At 41.2% G+C, this 20,433-nt stretch overlaps 1 protein-coding gene and 1 pseudogene across 1 annotated transcript; both read right to left on the bottom strand.

Moving 5' to 3' along the window:
* Window positions 1-1,379: 1,379 nt before the first annotated feature.
* On the bottom strand, window positions 1,380-19,119 carry LOC117048511 (adhesion G protein-coupled receptor E3-like). The gene is made up of 17 exons (XM_033152444.1): window positions 19,048-19,119; window positions 17,515-17,574; window positions 16,598-16,654; window positions 15,277-15,327; window positions 14,420-14,499; window positions 12,767-12,874; window positions 11,738-11,915; window positions 10,854-10,973; window positions 9,923-10,122; window positions 9,410-9,580; window positions 8,622-8,816; window positions 8,238-8,473; window positions 7,568-7,634; window positions 6,686-6,777; window positions 6,180-6,348; window positions 3,446-3,544; window positions 1,380-1,566 (listed from the first exon to the last, which is right to left on the bottom strand). The coding sequence occupies exons 1-17, from the start codon at window positions 19,076-19,078 to the stop codon at window positions 1,504-1,506; spliced, it is 1,977 nt and encodes a 658-aa protein (XP_033008335.1). The 5' UTR covers window positions 19,079-19,119; the 3' UTR covers window positions 1,380-1,503.
* On the bottom strand, window positions 9,030-9,188 carry LOC117049305 (annotated as a pseudogene).
* Window positions 19,120-20,433: the final 1,314 nt, after the last annotated feature.

Here is a 20,433-nt window from a genome sequence, read left to right as displayed (position 1 = left end):
GGTTTCAGTTCTTAGGAAGCCTAACCTGTAAGGAAGTTGGTGTCACGCTGTCATTTTCACAGAGGGCATAGTGGAAGGCTGACCCCACCACTGAGCAGTAGAAACTGTTGTGGTGATTTAAGTGATCCTAGGCGTGTTAGAAGGTCAAATATTACTCCAGGCATGAGAAGGAAATCTTTTGCTGGCCAACTAGTGGTTCCAGTCAGTTGGGAGTTAACTGTCAGTTGGATAGCTGAGATTTGTCAGTCGAGGAGAAAGGGGGCGATAAGTTATTTGTGAGGGGTTTTTGGTTGTTCAGGCTGTCTAAGCAGTCAGAATTCCAACCAGAGGAGCTTTGAGGTTCAAGGGTGGATTGTCCCAAGTGGCTAGCCAGGGTTCTGGGAGTCTTTGGCTCAGGTAGAGGTTTGGGGTGTTTGGACTGAAGTTTGGGTCACTCGGAGGCTCATGCTGGCAGCAGTGTCTCAAGTCTTCAAATGCTTTCAGCAAGCACCTTTGAGAATATGATAGTACATTTCACAGGGCAAACAGACAGGTTTTGCTGCCAAGGCAACCTAGAATAATTGTGCCTGTTCATGTAATCAGCTTACCCAAATTTCATTTTAACTTCATAGCAAGATATTTGAGCTAATAGTAGTGATTCCAATTGTGTTGTTTTAAAATAAGCATCTGGATGATGTCTTTTAGGAACCTGCAGGTGGGAGTGCTAATATGGCATAGAGAGTATACAATCTGAAAATTATGAATTTCAAATTAATAAACTGTCCCAAAGCTAAGGTTTTGCTTTTTGCAATTCATGTGTGAAATCCTATAGTTAATCTGAGTTAAGCTAGGGTGCCATTTCCAATGTCAGCAAGGTGGGCAGGGAAGGGAAAGAAAATAAATAACAACAAACGTTTTCAATGTATCCTGGTGTTTCTCTCTCTCTACACACTCAAGGATCATCGTATTTGTGTGTGTATGCATATATGTATACATAGTTCATCTCAAGTGACGGCAGGTGAAGTTATTAGCCGAGCTTTTCTTCTGTTCCCAAATATTTGTGAGAACCTGGGTTTAGAAAGGAAATTTGCCTCAAAGGCCTCAGCCAGAATATGAATATGAATATGCAGGTACAGACTTGATCAGTGCTACCTAAAGTAAGTAGTTATTGCCATTGGGGTACTGTCGCCAAGGCACTATGAAGCAGTCCCAGTTACAGCCATGAGTCTTCTCCTCTGTTGATTCAATCAATGTCTATTGCTTTGTTAAGATCACCGTGTTCTATTACCTAAAACTTCAACAGGCAACAGGAGTGTTTGAGATCTACAGTGTATCGTAATAGTAATAGGAGATGTCTTGAATATGAGGATTTCTGTGGGTTTTTTAAAATCCCAGTACATTAAAAAGCTGGAAAGCAACCAAACAAGGAATAATTGCTTGGATATGAAAAATTCCTGTAGTTCGTCTGGTTTCATTCAGTTGTATTTTGGATACAGAAGGAAGAGACCAAAACATGGTATTTGATTATGGCTCTGCCCCCCATCCCACCATCTGTTGATTCCCTGAAGCGGTGCTTTCCTCATTCCTCTGGAAAAGATAAGGAAAGAAGTTATGGAAAAGATAAGGAAAGAAGCTATGATACATAAGCAAAACAGCGCAAAATTCAGAATATGTGAGTCTGTCTACCTTTAACATATAAACCTATCGGCCACTTCTACCTTTAAGAAACCAATGAGACACTTTCAGCATTTAACAGCAGGGAGAATTTTCTACAACACTCAACCTGCAACTTAAAAAATAGTAGAAAGCAGTCCTTTTAAAACTGTAATCCATAATATCTGAACATATCTAAAGCACATCTGCAGCAAAGCACTCCAAGCCCCCTTTACGCGGGGGCATCAGGGGCTTGGGCCAAGTTGTCCCTACACTCAGCCCTGCCAACATCCATATAGAGAATGACACCAGCGTCACACTGACAGCACAGAGTCCCCCCCCCCCTTCATTTGCTGAAGTGTTTCCTGCCAACAACAGCTAGCTGATATCTCTGAGCTGTGACAGGGAGGGATTGAGGTGGCCAAAATCTTTTGCATCCCAATTTGGCTGTACTGCAATCACACCAATTATTGGGACCAATTAGGGCGCAATTGCTGTGCGAGCCCCAGGCTGGCGCAATGAACATCATGTTCCTCCCACCATGTTCCTCTCTGTTAAACCCTGCAAGGCAGTGATCAGCACTAGGATTATGCACCAAATAGTTTATTAAAATATGAGCCTGAAATCAAGGCTGGGCTGAAATTCCCTTCCAGTGGGTGTGGCCAGTGGGAAGCTGCAGTAAGAGCTTTGAACCATTTCAGCAGAATGGGAATTTTATGAATAATAATAATTAAAAAAAACTTGAAAAAGGAAAACCTTTGGCCACCTGGTGAAGTTAAAGACTTCCAAAACTTCCAAGAAATTTCATTTCCCTACCCCCCCCCCCAATGATATTTTGGGAGTCTTTCATTCGCATGCAATGAATGGTTAAAAATTTCAAAATGTCCAGCACAGCACAGGTCAAAATGATGTTTTTTATTACAGGCAGAGCTCTGATTGCTTTATTCAGCTCTCTGGAGTTCATCAAGTTTGCATCGAGGTTTCACTTGACTCAGCAATTTACTACTGAACCAGAAAGGTGGAGAAAAACTCCCAGAAATGAAGGTACAACATCATGCAGAGCCTACACCAGCATTGCTCTTTCTGGCTAGGTATAAAATAATCCCACAACAGTTCAGCTATCTGTGACTAGATGGTATTTCATAGTAGGAGGAACAAATGTCCTGGAGAAGCAAATCCGTCACCTATAAAGGGCAGATGTCCTAAGAATGTGAAATTCTGTGAATATTAGGGACTGATAGATGTAAGGTTAACCATATCACTGCTGAAACAAAATAAAAAAACTCATTCCAGTAGCACCTTAGAGACCAGCTAAGTTTGTTCTTGGTATGAGCTTTCATGTGCATGCACACTTCTTCACGAAAGCTCATACCAAGAACAAACTTAGTTGGTCTCTAAGGTGCTACTGGAAGGAATTTTTTTTTATTTTTTTATTTTGTTTTGACTATGGCAGACCAACACGGCTACCTACCTGTAACTGGAACATATCACTGCTGGTTAGAGAAAATCTCTGGATCATGCATCTGTCTTACCATGGGGACACTCACAGGTACAGAAATCATAGTCATCTCAGAACCTGCACCAGCATGACTCTTTCTAGCCAGGCATATGATACCCAGATGATGGCCCAGCTATCTTCTCCTAGCTACAATCTGTGGCGAGATTATGTTTCTACTAGGAGGATGGCATGTGTGGATAAGCATATCTTCCCCCTAAATGTGCAGATATCCTCTGGAATGCCATGAATACACGACGGAAGCAAGGTTAACCTTTTCATTATTGCTAAAATATCTGGATTAGGCACCTTTCTTACCATGGGATTGGTGATGGGGACAGAAGTCATGGTCATCTCAGAAACAGGAGACTTGATACCTTTCTTGCAAGAAATCAAACGCCAGTATGTTTCTCTCACCTGAGGATTCAAAATACAAAGCAACTAGGAAGAGCTTTCTAGTCTGCCCATATAAACACTCCCTTGCATAGCTGCTTCTTCTTCTCACATGATGCTGAGTGACAATTGTGACTATCTAACCTTTCTCCTCTCCCCATGCCACACTTTCTGCAAACTAATTTTCCTTTTGAAGTATGTGCCATACACTTGTTTCTTCCCCACTGCCCCTCTCCTATTTGATTTTTTCCCTTTCAGATTCTGCTGTATGCCCTTCCTTCTTGAGTACTTCAATATTCACACTGGTGACAATCAGATTCCTCTTTTTCTCAGTGTCTCCTTTGACATCTATCTTTAGTCTTCCCTATTTGGGGCCTATCTTTGACCCCATCCTTCGCAGAGGGCTGTTTTAATTAAACTTGTACATCACTTGATAACACTTTGCTTGATGTCTCATCACTCAGTGCTTCACAGCTGCAGGTCTGAACCGTCTCTATTGAGCCCATTGTTCCTTTTCTGATCTATCTCTGGAATGAGCCTCTCTAGCCAACACCACATCTCCTTTCATGTGTCTCAGTGGCTGTATGCTTTCCCTTCTAGCACACATCCTTCGTGTAATTTCTGTTATATTCACAATGTTCAGTTTTCTTCTGCTTCTCCCCACTCTCAACCTATTGTCTCTCTTTAGGCCCTCTATCTTCCAATCTGTCTTCCCTGTCCTTGCTTCTCTGAAATAAATCTCAGGGTTTTGCTCATTGTCCTCATTAATGAGAACTCCAGTATTGCCTGATTGCATAATGGAGAGTGAGAAACTGCCTGAAAAAAGGAAGGAAGGAAGGAAGGAAGGGAATAGCATTGATGCTAGCTGCTGACTAAAGTTCTAGTCTCAGTCAAATCTTCCTGACTCTGCAGTCACTAGAGCAGGCACCCCCAAACTCGGCCCTCCAGATGTTTTGGGACTACAATTCCCATCATCCCTGACCACTGGTCCTGTTAGCTAGGGATGATGGGAGTTGTAGTCCCAAAACATCTGGAGGGCCGAGTTTGGGGATGCCTGCACTAGAGCATAGCCTATGTTACATGCATGTAACAGCAAGCAAAATGGGACAGATTATTAAAAGTGATTTATACACCCTGAATTAGGTTATATGAAAATGAGAGTGCAAAAGAGAAAGAAAGAAAACAGAATGGCACAGATTAAGTTCTACCATCTACCATCTCTGCAATAACCTTTATGCAAATGCATGGAGGGGAGGATGCTTCAAACAGTGCCGTTGAGAAGCACTTTAAGGCAGCTTCTGTACTGACATTAGAGCTGAAAGAGGATTGTGGAGGCTGCCTCAAAGTGCTTCTCAAAAGCACTGTTTGAAGGCAGGTAGGCAGCAGCGCGCGCGGGGGGGGGGGGGTGTTGTCACAGTTGCCCAGCCACTCACCCCATAGGAGCACGAGCTGTTTCAAACAGTGCTTTTGAGCAAGATTTAATCCCTATTCATCAGACGATGAGCGGAGATTAAACCCTGCTGCCTTGGCTGTGTGAACCTTTTTCCTCCTGGGAACAGGGCACACAGGCAAGGCAGGATTAAACATTGCCCTCCCTACCATCCTCTGACATCATCACCTGACGGGTGGGTGGGTGCATTTTGGGGGAAATGACCTCCTCACATGCCAAATTGGATACCTAGTAAAGCTCCCAGACTGTTGTAATGGCCGGCCAAATGGAAGCAAATTGTTCGATGTGATTTATATACTCTTAATTAGGCTTCATAAAGTCATTCCACTTGCACCAGTTAAGAGGAGGAAGGGGACAAACACTTTCAAAAGTGAGGAGTTAAGTTCTGAATACCTGTAGTAGCAATATCAATGGTCATTGGGGAGTCATAAGAGGAGGAAGAAGAAGGAAGTTTCTGATTCTGAACCCAAGGTGCACTTACAGAGCTGATCAGCTCAGTATTAGGTGCCAGGGCCACACAACAATCTCATTCTATTTCTTTGGAATCAGTAATGCAGGGAGCAAGGAACAAAATTGTCCCTTGTTCAACGGTCCACAAACCAGGAGTCAGCCTTGAAAATTTGCACTAAGTTGCATCTTGTTGTCAATTTACATTTCTTAGTACAGAAAGTATTGGTCTGATGTGTAGAGATCTTTCCTATTCTACTTAGTTCAAGAGGATTCTGGAAGCTTCTCTGTGTGAAGGAAGCTTCATGATGTTTGAGAAGCTGAGTACAGCTGGTTTAAACTGGTTCTGTTATCTTTTTCTGTCAAGGTCATGCCAACTATAATAGTAGGGCCAGAAGGAGCCTGGGTTTCACTTACTTTCTCTATCTCTTTTCCGCCTGGTGTGGTGTTCTGAATGCTTAGTGTTAAGTTTTAGACTTATTATAGGTATTGTAAGTTTAAGTTAAGTCTGCTGCAACTGGATTTCTTATGGATAGTGCCAATCCTGAATGTATTACGCTCATTTGCCTTCAATAGCAATAAAGCTCTGCTGGATGAAATATTCATTGCCTCTGGTCTAAGTTTTTACTCTGCTAACTATACGTTGGAATCTGCTCTGGATCAATATTGAGTAGAATTTAAATGACACTTGTATCCTATTGCCCCACATTTTATTGAATGTTGCTTGCTGTAAGTGCTACCCTGTCTTGTTCCATACATTACCTTCTTGTTCAGCAAGCAGTGCACCAAGAAGATGAAGAATCCCTGCACACTGTTGGTGATTGTGAACAGGTATGCCATTACCTCAGCCAGAGGGCCAAACTGAAAGAGGCCTAGACACCAAGTCACACCCAGGATGAATACATGGGCCATTGCCTTAAATGTCAGTGACCTACAAAAGAGGAAGGCAACAGCATGGATGTAATGAAAAGGGAAGGGCAGTACTGGGAAGTTGTATTATTTGAATGAATCCCAGAGACAACCCTCTCCTTCTCAGTGGCTGTCCTTGAAAGAACATGTTCTTCACTCATGTTTAATAGAAGGAAATCAAAGCTTCATAAGACAGGAGAGGACTTGGAAAACTTGTGGGTAGCGATGGAAAGCAGTTAAGATTTGCTATCATCTGATTTTTTTCCCAGTAACTCAGGTGCCAATCACCAAGTCCAGTTTTTAAAATCACCACTTTAAAAAGGGCAGCTGGATTTTTCACTACTATGTGTATATCTTACCTGGTATTTCTGAGGGTAGTTATCTCTGAATTGAGAGATGCAAGTTTCTTACGCAAGATCATCAGAATAAGGCAGAAAAATATAATGTTGATCTGAGAAAAAGAGAAATAGTTTGAGAAAAGATAAAAAGTGCTCCACTGGGAAATGTGAAGCATAATTCTTAGGACTGTTGCATTTTGTGAGTGGGATTCAATTGCAAAGCAGCAAATTTATGTTGGGCAATGAAAACAAATTTGGTGCTTACGTGCAATATACCCACTTGTAAAACACACACACACACACACACACACACACACACACACACACACCAGACCTTCTGCAGGAAAGAAAATGATGGGGCAATGTACTCATGTAACTGCACCATGAACTAAGCAGAAATAATAAACTGGGTCATTGTAAAACCATCCTGCAAATATTGTGAAAACCAATCAGGATGACATTTCAATGAACAAACTCTCTGCAGGTCACTTTACTTCATATCCAGTTTCTAAATGAGTGGCGCAGATTCACTGTCAGTTTGAAAAAGTTTCTAGTGACATTGCAAAATTATTTCTAGCCCATATCAGTGTAGTAAAAAGGAGATATTTCACAGTTTTGAACTGAAGACATGAGGGCAAATATAGAAGTAACTCTCAGGGCTCTTGAGGGAAATTTAAGGCTGCATTGTCTGACTCCTTTGAAGTATTAGATGAAGCCCAAAGACCTGGCCTAGATCTGGCTGAAAACAAGAATTATGAATTCTGCTCCTCAGTCCATAGAAGACTTCTTTTCCTTTAGCAGTTTTAAAGCAGGGAGATGTTCAACAAGCAGTGTGTGTTTTCTTGTGTTTTTGCCCCATTTTCATGTGTGTGTTTTTAGAGAGTGAGAACTATTTTTACTGACCACGATTATGGCACAGACAGGTCCCTGGAAGCTCCAGATAAAACCTTTCTCATGGTTAAGCCAGCAGCTAAGGAAAAAGAAATACCATCAACATAACTTTTGGAAAACCGACAAGCACCAAAACTGCAGTTACACCTGAAAACACAGCTACATGTACACAACATTATGTAGTCTACATTCAGTGTTCACTCAGCTTGTGTTTCCCCCCCTACCTAGTCCACACACAGTCTCAAACTATTCCTTACTATATACCCCTCAAAAACACTTTTTCATAAACTTAGTTTCATTCTGAAAATAGAAACTCAGTGCAGATTGATTCTGTTTTTTGTCTAATGCCCAGAATGTCCATTTGAATATAGATGGAGGAGGATCCAGCGATTGCAGGGGAGGTGGGATCCACATCTGCCCAGTGATGTTCTAATAAGATCACAGTTACCACTTCCTTATTGTGTCGGGGTGTGTGGAAAGGGCTTGGAAAACCTTAGCTGGTCTTTGTGTCTGTTAGCCCACAAACCTGGGTCTGTAGAGTGATAATAAAACCCATCAGTAAATACATTCAAGATTGAGGTGCAATAGTTACCTGGGCAATCCAATTATTTTAAACAGAGGACTTCCAAGGAAGACCTTTGCAGATCTCCCTGCCTCCCTATCTTCTAAAACAGACACTTACTGATAATGGGTCCCATAGGACCCGGGTGAAATTGCTGCAGAAATGCCTACAATCATGGCAGGGAGCCCATAGCCACAGAGGTACATGGATATCTTCATGCACTTGCTGGCACCACTGTAATTTGCCACTTTCAGGTTCTTGACGATGATGAAGAGGTTCACGCCTTCCAAGAACATCCACACAAAACAGGCCAGGAAGAGGTACTGCAGTGTCCCAGCTATGACCGAGCACAGGATCTGGATTGGAAATAAAAGGCGCCCTTTTGTCAGTTCTCAGTACTAGATTCCTGTACTGCTTTGGATCAGAGTGCATGACTGGATGAGATGGTGTGGTGAGCAGAATTATCGGGTCTCCCCCATATCCTTCAAGGACGTGCCAAAATACCTTGTTGTATGTTTTGTCAATTCCGATTAAGAAGAGGAGGTCTGCAAAGAAGAGGCACAAACTCAGCTGCAGGTGGATGAAGGTGCTGCTGTTTTGGACGGAGCGGCAAAAGAGAAAGGTAACAATGGACAGGAAGAGGCAGATGAGCGAGATGATCAGTCCAATGTAGCTGATGATGGAGAGGATCAGAGCTCCCTGTAACACAGGACAGTTGCTCTCAGAACCAAAAACTGACTTTTGGTAAACATGGGTTTTTTACACTGCTTCTAGCAGATTTTAATTCCATAAAGGAACAAAATCCTCAGCTTCCACAAGCTCCAGTGATTCCATAAGGGAAATTAAAGTGATGCTGAGCATCTTGCTTAAATGTTTATATTGTGTGTGTGTGTGTGTGTGTGTGTGTGTGTGTGTAGTTTTGCCTTAAATACAATAAAAAGTTGATGTGCAGCACCTCAGCCTGATTCCACCCCCTCACCTGTGTGGCACATCAGGTGTCCGAATTGCCCTTTTAACCATTAATGATGACAGATACTACACTTGATCTTAGCCAAAAGGCCGAGAAGTGATACTCTGGTTTCACCTCAGATCGTATAATGATGACAGAGAAACCTACAGCAGTTTTAAGAAGTATTCTATGAACGTGTTTCTCCACGTTTTCTCCACTATTTAATCCATGAAATACTATAACAAGACCCAAAGTAAATGAATTATTGGTGACTTAGGGTCTGGTGTTTCACTCTTTCCTCCATTAGAGAACTCAGACATTTTCGAGCCTAAGTCTGACTTACCTGCTTGGGAGTGGAGGCCATCAGCACAGCAAAGTTGGACAGGTATTGACAGCTGCATTCTGAATGAGTGCTGTTAGACTGGATGAGACAGCAGCCCTCAGGGGACCAGGCACCACTTCTGCTTGCAAAGTCCCAGTGGACACAAACCGCTTTTTCCTGGGGAACTTTATTCTGCAAGAAAGGGGAAGGGTTGGAGGAAGATGGGGAGAAAGTCCACTGAAAGTTACGCGTCTTTCTGCTGCAAAGAATAGGAGCCACAAGGTAAGATTAACAGGTAACGAATACATGACAAGCAGAAAGAACTATGTCTATGACAACATTTATGATAAGCTAGGATACCTGCCTGAGAATCTGAGTGTCAGGGAACAAAGCTTGGATCAGCTGGGGGTCTTGGTCCAGCTCTACATTTTCCTTGATGTTGGGGGAGGGGTCTCTCTCATGTCTTAATAGATATTCACAATATGAATAGAAACAATGCTTCCCTGATCTCCTCTACAGGATTCATTTACACACCTCAAGGTGACGAAAAGTGAGGTTGACAGGGCTGGAAATATTCCTCGTCCAGTGGCTGGTGGAAACGCTTAGCATCTTGGAGTTCATGTGGAAGATTTCTTCCAGAATTCCCCTGCTCTGCTGAGTCTCATCCTGCAGAAAAATCCCATTCAGGAGTGATCCCAGTCCACTGTATGACATAAAGGCCACAGCGACAGGACCTGCAAGAGACAGAAGGAATATCGGAGGCAGAATAGTGAAAATACATGTCACATACCAAAGATTGCCTCAGTATATACACATGTACTTTTCTTTGGTAGAATAGAGTATTGCAGGAGTGAGGACCTGATTGTCCCTTAGGCAATTCCACACATATAAATTTCTCTTGCTGCTGTCTGCACAATGCACTCTTAGTCCCTGCACAGGGACACCACATCCTGATGCCAGCCACAAGAGACAGGGATTTATATTTTCTAGTTGTCCTGCCACAAGACCCAGATTCTCATTTCCCAGCCAGGGCCAGCACTACTACTACTACTACTACTACTACTACTACTACTACTAAATAATAATAATAATAATAATAATAATAATAATAATAATAATAATAATAATAATTTGTATAATATTTTATTCCACTATTCATGGGTTTCATAGTCCTAGTTTGGCACTCTAACTACCATAACACAGTCGTTTGTACCTGAAGACCGGACCTCTTTCTCAAATATGTACAATTAGGTTGCACTTTGTTACTGCTAAGAAATACAAGTCAAACTGATGCTGACAGTCAATGAAACTAGTTCAAATAACATGGTAAAGATAGTAAAATGTTTGGTGTGTCTGAAGAAAGAGAATATTCAAGGTACTTTTCTAAGGGATTTAGAAGCTTTGTGATAAGTTGCTATTCGTTATCTTGAACAAGTGTTATCTGAGAAATGAGCAGAAAGCATACCTTGGGTGATCCTGTCAGTCACTGCTCTGGGATCAATGGTCATTTGGTCTTCTTGAGCCTCTAAACGCAGAGCTTCATTTTTTGAAATAACCTCTTCACTGATTATGTGGGTTTGGATCACTACAATGAGCAAAGAAAGGACATGGGTTCTTAGATATATATCATGATGACTAACTATGTGTTTGTGGGACAATGAAAAAGCAAATCCCAGAAGGGACCACAACAACAGACATGCAGGCAAGAGCACACATGTCATGAAACACAAACCATGAAACACTGACTTTTCCAAACACTAACCATGAAAGTTCACAAAAGCCTAGCTCATTCCCAATCTAGCTCATCCATCACTATAAATGACTAGGGGTGTATGGATCATCTTATTTCCATTTAAGTCGGTTTCACATGCATTCAATAATAAGTCTGTTCCATCCCATTTACTGCACTTCTTCTTCTTCTTTTTTGAAGAAAAATGTTTATGTGGTTTCATCCATTTTCTCCTTTGTACTCATCCCCCACCCCCTTTGTATTCAGGGGAGTTTTTAACTGTGTTCCACTCAATGTATAAGTCTGTTAATTGCAAAGCATGTATGCTCTGTTTAAAGTGCAGACCAAACAGAATTCTCTTCCATCCCTATGTGTGACAAATCTCTCGAAATCTCCAAACCTTCCTTCTCAACCTTCCAATATAGTTAGTAAAAAAATCCCTAGTCATGGCTTACTGTTAGCATCACAACAGAAATACAAGGAAACAGAAGGAAAGGAGAAGCAGAATTTTATCCACTGGGTTTCAGCATTATAAAATTAAGACGAACAAAACATTTCTCTGTTTCTCTGTTTCTCTGTTTCTCTGCTGCTGCTTTGAAAGCCCTCTTAATTCTCCTTACCTACTGAGTTAGTAACCACAGTCTGAGATTGGTGCTCTGGAGATGCAATAGCTTTTGCAACTGCGGTTGAGGCCAGCCCATCCAAAACCAACATCACAGCTGATACACGCTCCTCATTTGTTTCAATACTCTGTAGGGAACTGCTGACAAGAAGTTTGTCAACGGAGCCCACTGTGTCCTGCAGCATTACAAGAAGCAAAGAAACAACATGACAGTTCAAAACCTTGTTTGCCTTTTTACAATCATTTCATCAAGAGAGGCAGGAGGGTAGCAACACGAGAATGGGCCTTCTCTACAGTGGCTCTCCGTCTGTGGAATGCTCTCCCCAGGGAAGTTTGTCTGGTACCTTCATTATACACCTTTAGGCACCAGGCAAAAACATTCCTTTTTAACCAGGCCTTTGGCTGACCTAGTCAACATCCTATACCCTTTAAAATGTGACTCTTTTGGGAGAGGAGTGTTATTGGATTATTGTTTTTACTTTGATTTCATATATTGTGATCTTTTTTGTGAACCGCCCTGAAACCTCCATGTACAGGGCAGTATATAAATTCAATAAATAAATGAATGAATTCTCAGAATATGTACATAGCACAGTAGATTTTGTACAGCTCAATGGGTGTACATTATCCTAGAGCAAAAGAAAATATCTACCAGTTTGTCTGTTCTTTAATTGTGAAACAACAACAAAATTTACAATTTAATATCAACTACACAAACCACTTCAAGACCGAAAAATATTATCTTTCTTTCTATATTCTTTTCCCATGGATAATGGGTAAGGATGATAGGAATTCTAGTCCAATAACATCTGCAGGGCCACATGATCTCTTTATTTTTATTTGTTTGGAATTAAACAGTTTTGAACATTGAAAGCCTTGTCTGTGTAAACTGTCATAGATCCACCCATCCTTCACTGACCACAGTACACAGTAGGAAACCACACAGTCTTGCAAACAGGAAGACACAGAACTTCTCAGGAAGGAGACGCTGTGGCCAAATGTTGCCTCAGTTCTTGGGAAGCCTTACCTGCAAGGAAGTTGGTGTCACACTGCCATTTTCGCAGGACGATAACAAAACGTTGAAGGCTGGCCCTACCACTGAGCAGTAGAAACTGTTGTTATGACTAAAGTGATTCTAAGAGAAGAGAAGAATCGTGTGTTGGCAGAGATCAGTTGACAATGAAATACAATGAAATACCTACAAAGTAGTATAGGCTGGGTTATGTCAAATGGTCTGATATCACCCCAGGCATGAGCAGAAAATCTTTTCCTGGGCAAAATAGTGGTTATAATGGTTGCACTAGGATTCAAATCCCCTCTTAGCTATGAAGCTCGCTGCCTTTTGCTGGGCAGATCAATCAAGCATTTAAAGCAAATTACTTCCCCCAAAGAATCCTAGGAACTGTAGTTCCCCCCTCCCAGGGCTACAATTTGCAGAATCCTGAACAAACTACAGTTCCCAGGATTTTGTGAAGAAAGCCGTGTTGATTATTGTCCACTGAATATGTTTTTAATGTATGGGGTGGATCTGCCCATCAGGTGTGGAGGAAGCTGCCGGGCTACCTGGGGCAGCAAACCCGGATGCACCGGGGTGTGTGGTTTCGCTCCCAGCACACATGCGCAGTGTGCGTACGATGCTGCACCTGCACACTGGGAGCAGCGCGCTGCCGGTGGGCCAGCCCAGGACGGGCTTGCTTGGGGTCCGCCGGCGGCACGCAGCGCTCCATAGTGGCGCGCTGCCAGCGGGCTAGCCCTGAGCAAGCCTGTCTGGGCGGAGCCGAGCCAGGGAGGGGCGCCCAGAGTGTCACCCTCTCCAGGGTGGTACCCAGGGCTCCCTGCCCCCTTCGCTCCCCCTCCCTACGCCACTGCTGCCCATTCTCTCTCAGCCAAACTTACTTCACAGAGATGTTGGGCAGATAAGACCTATTTTCAGTTTCCTCCCTTTCCTTCTAGCAGCTCTTCACAAAAACAGTGGTTCTTTCACAACCCTCCCCCAACCCCTTTCTTAACACACCCTGTCTTCAACATCAGAGTGAGGTCTGGGACATAATAATAATAATAATTTTTATTACATTTATTAGTGACGAACATAAAAGTCTCAAAGATAGAATACAACAAAAGCATTTTAAAACCTGTAAACTTTAAAACAACGAGCAATACAAAAATATTATATATTTTTTATATATTTTATAGGATATACAGAGTAATTAGCACCCCATATAGAAATCATAAGCAGGTTGCCTGCCACACATGCTTAGCACAGGATTTTCATTATCTTTACCTAATAATTATTTTTTTAATCAGTTGAAAATGGTTTCCCCCACCCACCCGCCCAACTGAAGAAACAAATTTCCAGCAGAGGGGGAGGAAGCACTTCAACATTTTAAAAATGTCCTTTATCCATAAAGTAAACGAGTGAGTAGAACATGAACCAAGCATTTCCCTTGTCCAATTTTCTCCTTCCCTGCATTTCCCTCAATTTTTCAACAGATTGGGAGAATGAGAGTGAGTTAGCTAACAATAAAAACATCTACTTTGCATTTAGCACTATTGTTCTAGTGGGGAGAATCACCGTTTGCATTTCAAAGAAGAAACATTGACAGTGTAACCAACCCGGTAAGGTTAAGCACATCAGATTTACAGAACTATGTTAATTTCACACATATCACAACACACATACCTCTGGTTTTGCTGCACTGAAACACGCCCTTAGACCATCATTTTGCCTTACAATATCTGGTTGGCAGTGGTAGGGAATTTCTGTAAAGAAAACATAATGTACAACTAACATGCAGTGCATGGGTTCCATGTAAACCTGTATGATTTATGTGCTTGTTATCTGTGCAGAGATGACAGATTGTGCCACCATTTTTTTTTCTGATCAAAAATTGTATCTTCTAGTTATTTCTGAATGTACTGAACTGGGGTCTAAATGAGTTCAGGTTTCAAAATACTAAACACTTTTAGCACGGATTGCTTTTGTATAATAATCTTTTAAACTTATATGCGTAAGAGAATACTGCTATGTGGGAAGAATATATTTTAGCCCCCAATTGTTTTGCAGCAATCCTCTGTTTGTATCTGTGCCTAACGAGCTTCAGCTTCTGATCCTGACAGCTGCACCATCTTTCCACCTACAGAATTAGGATTTTATAGATAATAAAGAAATACTTTCTACCCTTGGGGATGGCTAAAACCCCAGTGTTATTTATTAACTTATATACTTATTGCATTCCAGAATGGCTTGTAAGCAGTTTACAACTATAGAATCAATTAGGACATTCATTCGTGATTATAATACACAATAGAAATTCAACAAGAGATGAATGAAACGTCATTTATTAAAACATACAATAATGAAGCCAGTTGAAACAATGATAATTAAAACCCTTCAAGTAATAGTTTGGAATTGACAGAACAATAATGGAGTATTGCCATTGGTTGTGACATTAGCAATGGCTGAAAAACAAATTTCCATTCATCACTGTGCAGCTCAAGAAGATGCCATTTAAAGGATCTGAGAATTAACACACTTACTCTCACTACTGGTGTGACTGGTCCCCAAAGTTGTCATTTCCCTGTATCCTTCTTCAGAGACACAGCTGGATTTATTATATGAAACAGAATTAGGACCACAGTCTATGGATGTGTCATTGTCACTGGTAGTACTGCCTTCAACATCCACAGAAACTAAACAGAGGAAAACATAAAAATGGTATTCCACGAGCAAGTTGTGCCCTCCTGCACCGAGGGCAAAGAAGAACTGGTTGGTCTTAGGAAGATGTGGGTAAAGGTGACCGCTGACCATTAAGTACAGCCGCGGACGACTCTGGGGTTGCGGCGCTCATCTCGCTTTACTGGCTGAGGGAGCCGATGTTTCTCCGCTGACAGTTTTTCTGGGTCATGTGGCCAGCATGACTAAGCCGCTTCTGGCGAACCAGAGCAGCGCATGAAAATGCCGTTTATTTTCATGCTGGAGCGGTCCCTATTTATCTACTTGCACTTTGACATGCTTTTGAACTGCTAGGTTGGCAAGAGCTGGGACTGAGCAATGGGAGCTCACCCTGTCGCAGGGATTCGAACCACCGACCTTCTGATCAGCAAGCCCTAGGGTCTGTGGTTTAGACCACAGCACCACCCGAGGAAGAAGTGGACAAGGAGCAAATATTTAATCCGCAAGTATATAAGCAGTATTACTTAGCAATACTAACTAGCACAATGACAAGTATATAAATAGCATGAGCTCGCTGGTTTTCATGCAAAATACTTTTAGAAAGAACTGTCACCAGCAAGCTATGCAATATTTTCAGACCCTCTCCATTTTATACTGGCTTGATTGTTTCTGAGAGGGTCAGGGCTCTACATCATTATACCAGCAGACATAACATGGTGGCAGCCAAGAGCATACCCAGAATTTATGGGCAGGGCAGGCTTAATGTTAAGGGGACAAGCTTTATGTTGGGGGGGGGAGTTAGAACCGAGTTATTTGCGACACAATTGGTCAGTTAAATCAGTCTGATCCAAGGTGAGGCAAGGCTTGCACTGCCACCCAGATCACTATCCTTTAGGCTCTGGCATTAACTTTAAAGTTGATTCTGTCGTGGTTTAATGCGTACATACTGTGACAATCAAATGCATGCCAATGGTCGACACGTTTTTGGCAAATTCTACCGTGCGAAGGGGTTGCTTGTACATGCTTTGTATAACATTTACATGCTGATTCATAACAAGTGCAAATGCCGTGTTGTTCTGTGTCGGGCTCCACTCCACGGAGCAATGTCCATTGTGACCCTTTCTTTCAATTGCTCCAGCATGGGATATACAGGTGCTAATGATGCAGACATGGTCCAAAACATACCTCTATCAATATGCTTCCATAATTCATCTAATCGCCATTGCCGTGGACCACCTGATCCTACAAAGAAGCAGCAATTGTTAACATTTTTTAAAAGAAGAAGAGTCCCATGAACAAGATATGTTTACATGGAAGTACTTCCTAGTGCATTTGAGGATAGGATGTGCACATAATATAGATGCTATGGACTAATTCAGCAGATAAAGGAAAGAAAGAGGAATTAGCCTTTGTCCCTGGGCTTCAACTAAAGAGCTGACCGTTGCCTATATTAATTCTCCCCTTCTCGCTTTCTGTCTGGATCTTGCAGTTGCAAATGAGCTAGCCATCTTCTGAAGTGAAACCCATCCACCTGGAATTCTCTACCCTTTTATTTTAAGGTTACCAGATTTTTTTTTCAATGAATCCGGGGACACTTTTCAACTTCAATGGATTTTGTATGGGGACTGATTTGTAAATCCAGGGACTGTCCCTGGGAAATGGGGACATCTGGTAACCGTATTTTATTTTCATTTCAAAGTCTGGTACAGAGGACAATGCATGTGCAGTTTGACACAACTTTCAGTTCCTGTGTTACGGTCAAACAAGCAGCTACTAATTTTATATATATATATATATATATATATATATATATATATATATATATATATATATATATATATATATATATATGGTTTATATATTAAGTCTATATTTGACCCATAAATAATTATTTAAATTTCCTTCATCACCTTTTCCCTAAATTTGTACTCTTTTGCAAGACCATCACATGTGCTGATAGATCATTTGATTAAATACATTTCTTAAATAGATGGATACCAGTCACATTGCCCTCTTCAACAACATTAAAATAATAGAAAACAATAGTAAAATAATTGCTCCCAAATTTTGCCAAACATTCTCCAGGAGAAAATAATTTTTACCTCTTTCATCTTTGTCCACAACGTCAAATCCAAGACAAATCCCTTGACAAATAACAAATCCTAGGACCAACATTTAAAAAATGATGTTAAAAACAGCTGTTAATGTTATGAATAAGATAAGAATAGGTGATTAAATGTTTGTTTATTATGTTTTTTGTATTTTTGTAGTATTGTAGTTTTGTTGTAGTGTTTTGTTTATTTTGTATTTTGTATTTGTTGTTAAAACCCAATAAATTCTTATAAAAACAGCTGTTTGCCAGGATAGAAAGCCCCATACTGAGGTTTAAAAAGAAAGAAAGAAAGAAAGAAAGAAAGAAAGAAAGAAAGAAAGAAAGAAAGAAAGAAAGAAAGAAATTGCTGAGGCAGCAAATGTCTAAAGCAGAAAGTTCTTCCTTATAAAATTCCGTACATTGATCTTTAAAATGCCAGAGACTTCTTCACATTTTGCAGAAACGGATTTCCTCTAATGTTTTTTGGTTGTTCCAGGTTTGTGTCTGCCTCTTCCCTTCCCTTTCCTCTCCCTGCTTCTGTCTTAATCTAATTATAAAGGGCTGTATTCAGCATAGCACCAAGGACAATGTTCTGTCAAAGCAAGGGTTTCTTCCAATGCAGCAGAATGTCCCGTCCTCCCTCCCATGCCCCCTGAGTCTCTTCTGTAGGTTTCTCCAACCCTCCAAAGCAGAGTTTGGGGTCAATGTGCAGTGCATACAGAGGTAGGAGGGGGGGAGGTCTAATTGCATTTGTGCTCACCCTTCTACTAGTGCTTTTATTCTGTTGAATACCACCCAGAATATCAGAGTCTGCCACTTGATTTGGAAATGGGGTGTGATGGAGGCTTTGGCTAAATGGTCTTCACAGCAGTTCATTCTACTGCGTCACAATGAAACTTGAAAGTTCCTGCACACGCCAGTCCAAACAGCACACCCTCCAACATTTCTCCAATGAAAATAGGGGTCTTTCACATCACCCGCTAATATCTTGCCTGTCTAACTGTATATACATACTACCATGCATTTATAACACACTTAAAGCACATCCCCTTGCAAGAGAGAGAGAGAGAGAGAGAGAGAGAGAGAGAAGAATCCTGAGAACTTTTGCTTCTTGATAGTGCTGGGAATTGTAGCATAATCTACCATGCCCAGAACCATTTGGGGGCGAATGTGTTTTAAATACAGTGGTACCTCGGGTTACAGACGCTTCTGGTTACAGACTCTTCAGGTTACAGACTCCGCTAACCCAGAAATAGTACCTCAGGTTAAGAACTTTGCTTCAGGATGAGAACAAAAATCGCACGGCGGCAGCGGGAGGCCCCATTAGCTAAAGTGGTACCTCAGGTTAAGAACAGTTTCAGGTTAAGAACAGACCTCCGGAACGAATTAAGTTCTTAACCTGAGGTACCACTGTATGCCTTTAAATATATGGGGCATATGCAGCCTGAATCAACAACTTTCTACATGCAATGCATTTGCTCTGCCTCTGAGCTATTTCTCCTTGCTTATGTTGAATTTGTTAGCCTATCAATTCCCTACTCACCCAGAAGAAGGCAGCTGAGTGTGGTCCTCATGGTCTTGTTGGCACTGAGGTAATGAATGGTTTGTTTATGCTTGTGACAAGAAGTTAAAGCATAAAGGAACTAAGAAATGCTGAAACCACAAGTTCAGAACAGTTCCCATAAGTAGTATTCAAGTTCAGTCCCCACTATGACCCCAAAATATCTTTCCCGGTCAGTTGAGAGTATATGCAAAATTTCAAAAAATTTGCCCCAGGGGACATCATTTTATACTTGCTTACATTGAACGGCATTTGCCATTTTACTGACTGTTCATCCCATTTGGAGAGAATCTTTTGGAGTTTTTCACAAAAACCACACTGAACGATTTGGTATCATCAGAAACTTCACCACCTCACTCCTAACTCTATACCATTATTCATTCATTTATTATTAACAACAATAGTAGTAGTAATAATAATAACAACAACAACCCACCCTTTACTCTAAGGTCCTAAGGCAGGTTACAACAATTAAAACAGAATCTTAAAAATAGTTTAAAATAACTTAGATTCACAGAAATAAAGTGGGTCCGAAAAATATGTCAAAGGCAAGAGTAAAGAGGTGCATTGTCAGCATTTGCCAAAGGCTATATAATGAAGGCTCCAGGCAAACTTCTATGGAGAGTTCCACAACATAGGGAGAGAATGCCCTCCCTTGAGCCACCATTCTCCAATCTTCTGAATAAGTTAAAGAAAAAACCACAGGCCTAAATACCAAACCTAGGTGGACTCTACTTTCCACATTATTCTGCTTCTTGGTCCCAGCAGCAGTTGGCATGGGATCCAGCAGAGGCCCCCACTAGGGATGGAAGGATGTGTCAATTTCAGTTCTCTCTATTTCTCATTCTTCCAATCTTCATTTGGCTCTCCACATTTTACAGCAATTTGAGATTTTAAAAAAACCCTTCTGAAAATTCACCAGCATTTTAGTGTGAATTTCTCCTAATTAACACATTTGTATAGGCAGTTTTTGACCAATTTTCGCATTTTTGCAAGCAATTTTCTTAATATAATGTATTTTTCATATGTTATTTTCACTAGTATCTTCATTTTTATGCACACTTTCCCCTAAATTATGCATTTTCGTGTTTTGAACTTGTTGTCCTGTGCTTTTGTTCCACAGAGGAGACTTCCTGTTCTGTGCCTTTGGTGGCCTCTAGCTTTTAATGAGTCTTCATTTTTCTTGAATACATATGCCTCTAAACACTGCCTTCGTTATTTCCCACAGCAGTCCTCTGTATTATTTTCCTTAATAATTATGGTTTTTTTTTTGTAAAGGTTTTTAAAAAAAGGTAAAGGACTCCTTGACAGTTAAGTCCAGTCGAATCCAACTTTGGGGTGTGGCGCTTATCTCCACTTTCAGGCCGA

Source organism: Lacerta agilis, chromosome 6, assembly GCF_009819535.1.
Source record: "Lacerta agilis isolate rLacAgi1 chromosome 6, rLacAgi1.pri, whole genome shotgun sequence".
Taxonomy (NCBI): domain Eukaryota; kingdom Metazoa; phylum Chordata; class Lepidosauria; order Squamata; family Lacertidae; genus Lacerta; species Lacerta agilis.
The sequence above is the reverse complement of the archived record's forward strand: the minus strand, read 5'-3'. Positions and strand labels throughout refer to the sequence as shown.

Coding starts and splice junctions, on each gene's coding strand:
- LOC117048511 (XM_033152444.1), bottom strand. CDS start 19,078: ATGAGGACCACACTCAGCTGCCTTCTTCTGG. Junction 11,916..12,766: donor TGACACCAACTTCCTTGCAG/GTAAGGCTTCCC, acceptor GTAATGCTGCAG/GACACAGTGGGCTCCGTTGA. Junction 10,123..10,853: donor GACTGACAGGATCACCCAAG/GTATGCTTTCTG, acceptor TGTCTCTTGCAG/GTCCTGTCGCTGTGGCCTTT.